This window comes from Hippopotamus amphibius, chromosome 2, assembly GCF_030028045.1.
Source record: "Hippopotamus amphibius kiboko isolate mHipAmp2 chromosome 2, mHipAmp2.hap2, whole genome shotgun sequence".
Taxonomy (NCBI): domain Eukaryota; kingdom Metazoa; phylum Chordata; class Mammalia; order Artiodactyla; family Hippopotamidae; genus Hippopotamus; species Hippopotamus amphibius.
In genome coordinates, this window is record NC_080187.1 from 54,303,533 (window position 1) to 54,313,133 (window position 9,601).

At 56.3% G+C, this 9,601-nt stretch overlaps 1 protein-coding gene across 2 annotated transcripts in view; it reads left to right on the forward strand.

Moving 5' to 3' along the window:
* The window catches only part of KIF13B (kinesin family member 13B), a 179,841-nt gene extending 179,355 nt beyond the window's left edge, over positions 1–486 (forward strand). For both annotated transcript variants that reach the window (XM_057720824.1, XM_057720827.1), the window contains one exon: positions 186–486. In XM_057720824.1, the coding sequence (XP_057576807.1) occupies positions 186–472 (287 nt within the window). In that variant the 3' untranslated portion in view covers positions 473–486. The remainder of the gene's footprint in view (positions 1–185) is intronic.
* The last annotated feature ends 9,115 nt before the right edge of the window (positions 487–9,601 follow it).

A 9,601-nucleotide genomic window follows, 5' to 3' on the forward strand; every position in this document is an offset into this window, starting at 1 on the left:
TGTCAGAAGTGACAAGGCCTTAACCATGCGCGAGGCCACTGGGATCTGTCCACAGTGACCACCTGTGCTGCCCGGGCGGCACTGCCCCGGCCCCGCTCCTTCAACTGGGAGCGGGTGCGCAGGCACGGGCACCCGGGGGTCCCACGGGGCAGGGGCCGCCTCCACGTCTTCCTTTCTTCCCGCAGGTAAGAATGACGGCTCCATCGGCGGGAGGCAGTACTTCAAGTGCAACCCCGGCTATGGGCTGCTGGTGAGGCCGGGCCGCGTGCGCAGGGCGGCGGGCGCAGGGCGGCGGCGCAGCGCGGGGCTCCGGCTGCAGGGCGCCCCCGAGCCCCGCAGGAGCGGCACGCTCTCCGGCTCCGCCACCAACCTGGCCTCGCTGACGGCGGCGCTGGCCAAGGCCGAGGGCGCGGCGCTGCGGCCCGAGCGCGGCCACGGGAACCCGGAGAACCGCAAGTCCTGGGCCAGCTGAGCGGCGGGGCGGCCGCCTCCTGTCCTTCCCGGGCGATGGACAGAGGGCGCGGGGTCCCTCCGAGCCTTTGCAGGGACAGCCCTGGGGCGGGCCATCCAGCTGCTCTCCTTGGGGACAGGCCAGGAATGCTTTTTGCACGACGGGGGGCTGGTGACCTCTCCCTGTTTCTCCTCCCCAGAGAGTGAGGGGGCATCTCAGCCTGGCCATGGGTGGAAGGTTCTAGGCGCCCAGAGTGGTCCTGGATTGTGGGGAGCGAGTGTTCCCGCTGTCTTGCTGGGCCTAGGCCTGCCCTGCTTGCCGCTGCTGTTGCTCTTTTTTCTATTCTGATGACCCGTTAACCTCTTAATTGAAACTCTACTTGTAACCAGTGCCTCTCCCTCCCGCGGAGGCAGCGCCCCAAGCCCTGGCTTGCTCTCCAGGTGCCTTGCACCTATGTCGCCCCCAACACCAGCTCGCCCACCTCAAGTGCTGGCTCCTCGGAGTGCCTCGGGCCCTGGGCCTGCCCGCTCCCGCCTTTCCCTCCTCCTTTCTCCAGGGTTTCTTAGAGGTTTCTTTGTGAGTGTTTTATTGTCTTTATACCTGGAAAGTTTTTTCTCTTTGCCATTTATTCCCTTAACAGAGTTCTTGAAATATATTTATTATATTTATTTTTTCAAAATCCGAAATTGTTTGCGAGCCACAATCATCCGCCTGGCGCGAGCGCCCAGGGCCTGCCTTACACGTCACCAGCCTCTGTGGCCACTCGGGGGCTGCCAGCCTCCTGCCTCGGGCAGGGGTTCCCGGAGGGGCCAGAGGACGCAGCTCCTCCTTGTGGCCTTTAATGCAGATACAAAAGTGGCCTTACTCGAAGCTGACAGTGAAAACTCGGAGAATTTTGTTGTGCTTCTGTGGTCAGCAACAAAGTCGGTCAGAGGCATTGTGGCCTTACTTGGTGCAATTTTGGTTCTGGGAGGGTCCTTAGACCAGTTTAGCTTCATGGCAGTTCTGTGCCCTGATGCCCGCTCAGCTTGGGGCTGCAGCCCGGCAGGTGGAGGGAGAGCTGCCCACCCCGAGGCTGGCAGGGTTTATCCCTGGGACCCTCTTGGGGCCACCAGCCAGGCTGGCCTGGATGGCGCTGGGGACAGCATGAGCCATCCCCGAGCATCACCCGGCCCTGCCAGGGCAGCCCTGGTCCAGAGCCAGGGTTCTGGTATTATCAAGGAAGTAGCCCAGAGACCTGGTGCCGAACATTCGGCCACCTTCCTTCCTTCCCCCCTGCCTGTCACCGCAGGAGCTGCGTGGGCTTGCGCTGTGAGCCAGAGCCTGCAGCTGGGGGTGGGGCAGAAGCGAGGGGCTGGGGTTTTTGCACACCGCATTCTTGGCTGCCTCTTTGGTTCTCACGTTTAGACTCTTAAAAACGACATCCAGAAAGCTTTAAAAGAAAAAAATTCTCAGTTCTTTAGGGACGTGAAGCCCCTCACGAGAAGCTAGGCCAGGTTCCCTGCCCCCCAGGAGGGGCTGTGCAGGGCCCTCAGGGAGGAGCCCAGGATCAGGCGGCCTCCACGGACACCCTGGGATGGAGCTGCCCGAGCTCAGCTGGCCCTGGGCTTGCCCGCCCTGGACAAGACGTCCGCCACCAAGAGCTGCTGCCCTGGCCTGCCTTTGCTGCCCGTTTTAGCAAAAGGGGGGCAGGGCTTGGAGTCTGAGAGCTACCCCTTTACCTCAGCAAATACTTCTACTTTGGGAACTGGAAGGGATCTCACAGGCTAAAACCAAGGAAAGTTAAGTGATTTTTCCAGTGTACGGAAGCCCTAGCTCTGACTCCCAGCCAGGGCTCTCTCCAGTGTCCCCGAGAAGCACGTCAGCCGCCTCCTGCCGCCTGGGCCTCTGCCTGCACAGGGAGCCAGCAGCCTGGCACAGAGTCTGCGGGTTTTAGTGACTTAGCCCGGTGCTCCCTCTCGACCATCTGCTGCCCCAGTGGGTGGCTGGCCCGGGACTCCCGGGGGTGGGGGGCTCCCCCGTGACAGCTGTCCGCGCAGCACCCCTGGCGCTGGGTGGTAGGCATCTTTCCAATTCTCCAGGCGTGGCTTCCGGGCTGGTAGTTTGCCCTCCGGCCACGAGAAGCCTGTCTCCTTCCTTGAGGGGGGAGGGGAGGGTTGCTGGAGCCCCAGGTCTGAGGGGGGAAGGGGAGGACGGTCCCATCTGTAGGGCCACCACTTGTACTCCTTCCTGTTCTCAGCTGGCATTCTGGGGAACACCATGTCCCTGAATTAAGTGCTTTCAACTCTGTGCCGGCTTTTCTATGTAACCTCCTTCCCAGCACAGAAGTTCTCCTTCAGACCTGTTTTCAGCGTGAGATTCTTCTCTGTGGACACCAGCACCATCCCGCTCCCCGGGAGGGCGGCTCTTGCTGCCAGAGCCTCAGGTGACCTGCCTGGGGCTGAAAGTCGGCACCCGGCACGCTGGAGAGAAGATGCGTAGAAATGGAAGGTGGTTTGGGTGTTTGTGACCCTTATTTATGGAGCCAAGTACCTGCTGGGGCCCATCTGCCCTGTGACAGGCATCGCAACCTTGTGGAACCGGCTTGAGACGGTTGTCGTTGGTTGAGTTGAAGTGGAAGAGATGACAGCGGAGTCACTGCCCTGAGCAGGTTTTTGGCTGGACTCGCGTGGCCCGGGAGGAGCCCTGGGTGATGTGGTTTGGCTCCTACCAGCCTTGCTGGCCGGAGAGGCCTCAGGACGCCCTTCTTCTCTTGGTCTCATCTCTGTTTCCTCCCGGGGCCTGCTTTTTAAACATCCTCGGTTCCCCCTGCCTGAGAGTCTCCCACCAGCCGTGCCCAGCATCTCTTCCCCCAGGGAAGCAGCATTTCCTTAGAGCCCTTGGCCTTGTGCTGCTGGGACCGGGGGCAGCAGCCAGAGCTCCTTGTGTGCAGAGGTGGTCCCTTCTCCTGGGAGGAAAGCACCGTCGCTGCTCTCGAGTCTGTAGCTCCCAGCTTGCCTGGGGTTTTCTCAGAATGAAGTGGGTTTGGGCTGGTGGCGTCCGAGAGGCCACGTCATCCTGTTGGCATTCCTGGTGAGCTGTCCCCACGGGCGGAGGTCGACACGTGGGCTGCCCTGGGCATCCTCATCCGTTCGCACCACTGGCAGAAGGCAGCAGCTGGCCTGGCTCTCCTGACCCAGCTCTGGCCCCTGGATGGCCCGGGACCCTCGCAGGCAGTGAGGGGCCTCTGGAGGAACAGAGCAGGGCGTGGTGGCCGTGCTGGGTCCTCACGGGTATGGGGCCAGCAGTCACGATGCCCATCCTCTGGCTCCATGACCCGCATCCCTTTGGGCTGGTGTGTTGATGCATGGAGCAGGGGCTCCTGCAGTGCTTTCGGCCTTTCTCTTGGGCTTCCTGGGCAGCTCGGGGTCGGGGAGTGGACGGACCGTCCTCCTCCCAGGTGGTGAAGGAAGCCCGCCCTAATCCTCAGTGCAGACTAATGTTAGCTTGTGAGTGGAAGAGCTGCGGTTCTTAAAGCCGGGAGCCAGGCAGTACCCGCACCCTGAGTTTGCTGGGCAGAGGGCGCGGCTTGAGAGTGTTTGTGCAGGAGGTGGAGGAGGGACGTCCCCCTTCCCTTTGTCTTCTGTCCTTGCCTTACTAACAAACAGACCTAATTTTAAATAAACATCAGCATTAGGATTCGAGATGCGGTTCGTCGTTTCCTCGCAGGTCAGGCTGGGATTTACAAAGACAGCAGGTGGCTGTGTGGTGCTGGGGCCGATGAGGGGCTGCCGGTCTGTGGCTCCGGGCTGCATGAGGACAGGTCAAGGCTGGGCAGGAGCCCTCCTCGGCCTCTGCCTCCCGCTCTGCACACACACGGTCATCCGGCTCAGACCCCAGGGGCCTGCGGGGGGCAGTGGGGGTGGCTGTCCCAGATGCCCAGCGTGGCCAGAGGGAACAGGAGGGGGAGAAAACCTTGCGACGGGGGTGAGTGGGGCTGGGCTGGGCTGGGCCGGGCCAGTGTGTCGTTTAGTGAGCTGTGAACAGGCCCCTTGCAGAGTCTGAAAGTCTCAGGAGGTGTTCAGGCTGACCCCTGCCCGTTACTTCTTTACATTTCCTCCTCTCGTATTAAAGCTTGCTGTCTGTGAAACCAACTGGGAGGCACGGGTAAGTGTTTTCCTGGCAAAGATGAGCTGCACTTGTCCGAGGCCTGCCTGCTCTCACGTGCCGCCAGCTCCCAGGGTGCGTGCCCTGTCTGTCGTGCTTCACATCTGGGACGGGTTGTGCAGCCTGAGACCCTGACTCCATTGTCCCCACATGCATCTTTCTCTTGGAGGAATCCTTCATGCCTTCTGTGTGCTGCTGACTAATCAAGTTGGGAGAGTCTTGGAACATCTCTGTGTGGAGTTCTGTAAATATGACGGGTTCACATAAAGAAGCAGTTTTGATTGGGGGACTGCATTGATTTGCTACACATGAAATGGGAGTTAAGAAAAATCCAAAGACACTCTGTAATGAATTGTAAAGACTTAATGATTTGTACTGTGTAATGAACTAAACCTCTGTAATTTTGTACCATATATGCCTTTCCATCATATGACCAACAGCCTCTAAATAAAACCAGATGATTTCCTGCCTACTTCTGGGGTTGTCTTGTTGCTTTCCCCTCTCCCACCCTGAGGCAGGGGTGTCTGGGCTCATTCCAGACTGTCCTACAGGCTGTTGTGACCCGGTTGTGAGGGATCAGGGTGGGGCTTGTCACGACTGAGACTAGAAGAGAGAGGTTCAGGGCCACAGCAGGTCCCCTGAGCATACCTCCCCAGCCTGGCGCTCTTGTGATTCGGTGCCATGGTCAGTTGGTTGAGACTTTTTTTCAGGAGCCAAGGACCAATAGAAACTTTCTGATAGCCTTACACTCAAGGTAATCGGAGCTTCTGGGTTAACCGGCGGGAGACTGCTTCTCTGGAGCAGGGATGTCCCAGCTCTCAGGCCTCAGCCCCACTGTCCACCTTGATCTGCACACTGGACACCATGTCAGACGCCACAGCTGGGGAGCAGAGGACTTCTTTGCACTGCTGCACAGGTGAGTGGACCCTCGAAGGTTCTGCAACAAGATGTATGGGGGTGGGGGAGGGTTATGGCTGTGGGCGCTGGCGGGTCCAATCCCCACAGACTGTGGAACCTGATGGCATTTGTTGGGCTCTGCTTGCCCCTGAGGCTAACATCTTCAGGACGTGGTGCCCAGCTGTAGCCCAGTGCTGGGGAGAAAAGCAGGCCTCCTGAGATGGCCTGCAGGGTCCTGCTCATGGTCCAGGAGCCCAGCCCACAGCCATTAGGACGCGGTTGGCCCGGTGCGCTGGCGGCCCTGCATGGGTGAGTCACTGCCTGTGCCTGATAGAAAACGTACTTGCAAATTTAGGGCTGCAGCAACTGGGAGGACTGATTAGAGGTGGCCATCAGTCAGAGCACGTCTTGTTGGGACTTGTTTGTATCCATAAGTGCCCAAGACTTGTTCTCAAAGATAAGCACTGACAAATAATGACAGAAAGTTGGCAGCCAGGAGCTGTCCTGCTCTGAGGCAAGAGTCTCAGATTGATCCAGCTCCTAGGATAAATCTTGTTTTTTGAGCTGCTACTTATTCTCTTGCAACTCAATGAGATCTCCTTTGCATGAGGCTGTGGAGCTTTTACGGTTGCTCAGACCCCAGAATGGGCGCTAGTGGGTACGTCACATTTAGTTCGTTTACTCTCTCACTCTCTGGGTCACTCGGAACATCTGCACGCTGTCCTGCACTGGGCCTCGCGTCGCTGGACGAGTCCCAGTGTCACAGAACCTAGAGTACGGTGCCCACAGAGGGGCCCCAGAGCTTTAGGGGTTGAGGAGGTTACCTCCAGGCAAGTGTGTTAGGAGGACTCGGAGATGAGGCAGGGGGAGGGGGTGCTGTGGGGGCAGGTGGGGCATGAAAGATAGAACCAGAAGGAGGAATTTTGGCCCAAATAGAGGAGCATAGGGTGGGGATGGTCCTCAGAATCCCCCTCCCCCGAAAACCCGCCCATCTCCATTGGTAACTTAGACATGGTTTGAGGGCAGCTTAAAGTTTTGCATAGTCCTTTCTAATTATGTATAATAAGAAAACAAACTACGGCCTCTGTTTTCTCTGAGAAGGGCTCGTTAAACCTATCTGAGTATGTCTGGTGAGAGGGGAGCTTGGGCACCTGGTCCTTCAGTCCTGCTTAAGAATTTGCTCTCAACCATTGGAGGCTTTAAAGAAACACAAATAACAAAGCTTCAGTTTCTTCCATGTTGTTTTTTTACTGCTAAAGGTGAAGGCCCAGGAAAGATGGCTCTTTTTGGAAAATGAGGTGCTTGGGGCATGGCCTGGGGTGGGAGTTCACAGCTCAGCAAAGTCAAGGCTGTGGTCCTCGTGGAAAAGAAGCCGCCAGCATCCCAGTGGTTTTTCGGATGTGGGAGGATAGCGCCTGTAGTGAGGGGACCACGGACGGGGAAGCTTCAGGAAGGCATGGCTTCTCCTGGAGAATTCCGGGCAGACCTGAAGGCAGCACAGGCTGGGGGCAGAAGCGGCCAGGTTCACGGTTGACATTCCCTCACCCAGGAGGTGCTTGAATGTCTCCTTAACCCCTTTCAAGGGTCCTCAGGTCTCCAGGGCACTAGTTTGAAGCATGAGGGGACGGATGTTCAGAACAGAAGTGGTAGGGCACTTCCCTAATGACTGTTCTTACTCAAAGAAATCCCGGCCAGTCTTTGTTCAGTTATACATTTTATTCTCTAATAGGTACAATACTAAAATAAACACAAATTAAAAAAAAGTTTTATTAAAACAAAACTGTACAAAAAAGCAGTATACTACATTTTAATTACAGAACAGTCTACTGTCCAAAAGGCACTAATCCAGAATAGGAGATACAATGATACAGGACTCATTGGAACTATTTTAATCAATACAATAGAGCACTTGTTTCTTTGACCATTTACATCTAGAAACAAGGGCTTTTTGCTACAGTCATTACACATTGTTATAAATATGAGTCCCACAGGTGAAGGTGCAGTATCGCTCTCCCTAGAGAAGGTTCACGTTAAGAAGGACTTTAGGAAGGACTGTCGTGGGGCTGAGAGGTGGGTGGGCAGCAGGGGGCAGGCCCAGGCCTGGGGCCTCTGGACGCTTTTGCGGTGGGAGGGCTGACTGTTCCGGGCATGTGGAGCTTGTCCTCCGGCACAGCCTGTCCAGTGATTGGTTTCTGGCCACTGCCGGCAGCCACTCTACCCCCTCTGTGTGTTAGCACCGGGAAGGTGGGTTCTGAGACCCTCCAGGGAACTGGGGCTGGAGGCCTGGGGGTGAAGTGCCAGCTGCTCGGCAGAGGGGAGGCATTTTGTAACCTGATCTGAAAAAGGCAGCAACTATTTGGAAGAGGGTCGGGAGCCCAGGGACTGCCCTGGTGAGCCGGGCACAGCCCCCTGCTGCTTTCTGGCCCAGAGACAAGAGGCCCTGTCCCTCACTTCAGCGAGGTCCTGCATCCCCTCCCGGTGGACCTGGGTGGGGGGAGTCTGCGTTAAACCTGACAATCTTGTTTTGGAAGCTGATTTCTAGAAACGGGATTTTTGCTTCTGAGAGGCTGAGCCCTCCCTCAGGGCCTTCAGTGGCTCCCAGGCAGCCTGGGCCACTGCCCCGTGTTCAGCGGCCTGGACAAGACTCTCCACCCCAGGTTTCATTCTCTAATGGACTCTGGCCCTAGGGAAGAGAGATACTGCAGCTTTCCAAACAGTGTCATTACACTTAAGACGAAGACAGGCATCTGTTGTTAACAAAAATAAGTAACAAAGAAATAGGATTAAACCAAATCTCTTCTCACAGCATCCTATACTACATCCTCCTTCTGCTTAGCAGAAAATTGTACGTACACAAAAATACAAATACACAATTTTGTAGAACAGTCTGATTTTAATATATTTATATATATTTATATTTATACGAGTGGCAGGTTAGTTCATTATATAGAGCTTTTTGCACTTTTGGCTCATATGCAACAAGGCTTATAAATTCAGCTTTAGCTTTCATTCAGGTTTTATAGCTTTTGAACAATTGTTTTCACATTTAAAGCAGCATCCAATTTGCACTAGGAGTTTGTGGTGACAGAGGAAAAGATGGGGTCAGGAGGTTACTGGGAAGGTGGGCTGGGCCGGGGCAGATATACATTCCAGTGTGTGTGGCGACGTTGGAAGGATTGCTATGGGACAGAGTTGACCATGATGACCCCTTGAGGTAGACTGAACACCTTACAGCAGACTCAGACACAGGTGCGACTCCCCTCAGGGACACATGGTGCACAAGATGGGGACAGAGACCCGGAGACGCCAAAGGGAAACACAAAGACTAAGACACGACGGCGAAGGCAGGGGGGCGATCTGCCCCAAATCCCCCCAGCAGGGACCCCTCACGGCCCATCGCGGATACTCGAGTATTTGGTGGATGCTAAAGACTTTGCGGCAGTCCCAAGGCATCTGGTCTGTGGCATCTGATCAAATGGCCACCGTCAACTTGCGTTCCACTTTAAACTTGCTACGCCAGCTAGTTCCCACCCTGTGATGGATGCCCAGGGAGATGAAGCTGCACGGGGTTCCACGGCGGGAACTGTCCCCCAGCGCCTGGTGCCCAGGGGCCCACGTCCAGGTGAGTGAAGAGAAGCCCGCCTCACCCCAGCCTTGCTCACACTCATCTCAACTACAACCTGGGAGCTGACGAGCGCTGTGGAACCTGCGACCCGGCACCTGGAGAACTGAGGGTCTGCATGGGGCTCGGCTGGGCTGGGGCACCAGCTCCACGGCGGTGCTCGCCCACCCCAATCACTTCCATCCACAGCCTCCCCTCGCCACCCAGCTCACGGTCCCTCTGGCGGACGCCGTACATGTTAAATGGGAATGCCCAGTGTGTGGGTTCTTCCACTGTCAGAACAAAAATGCTGGATTGTTAATGAAAATAAAGTGCCTGGGTATGGATTGTTCCATTTTGCAAAACCTTCTAACGCACCAACCAATCATCGGAGCTGCTTGGTGCTGTGATGTCAACAGTGTGGTCACAGAAGAACCTTCGTCCACCCACCACGTGATCAAGGCCCTGAATTTAGGTCACAGTTAAAGTAGTTTAAAAAAAGCAAA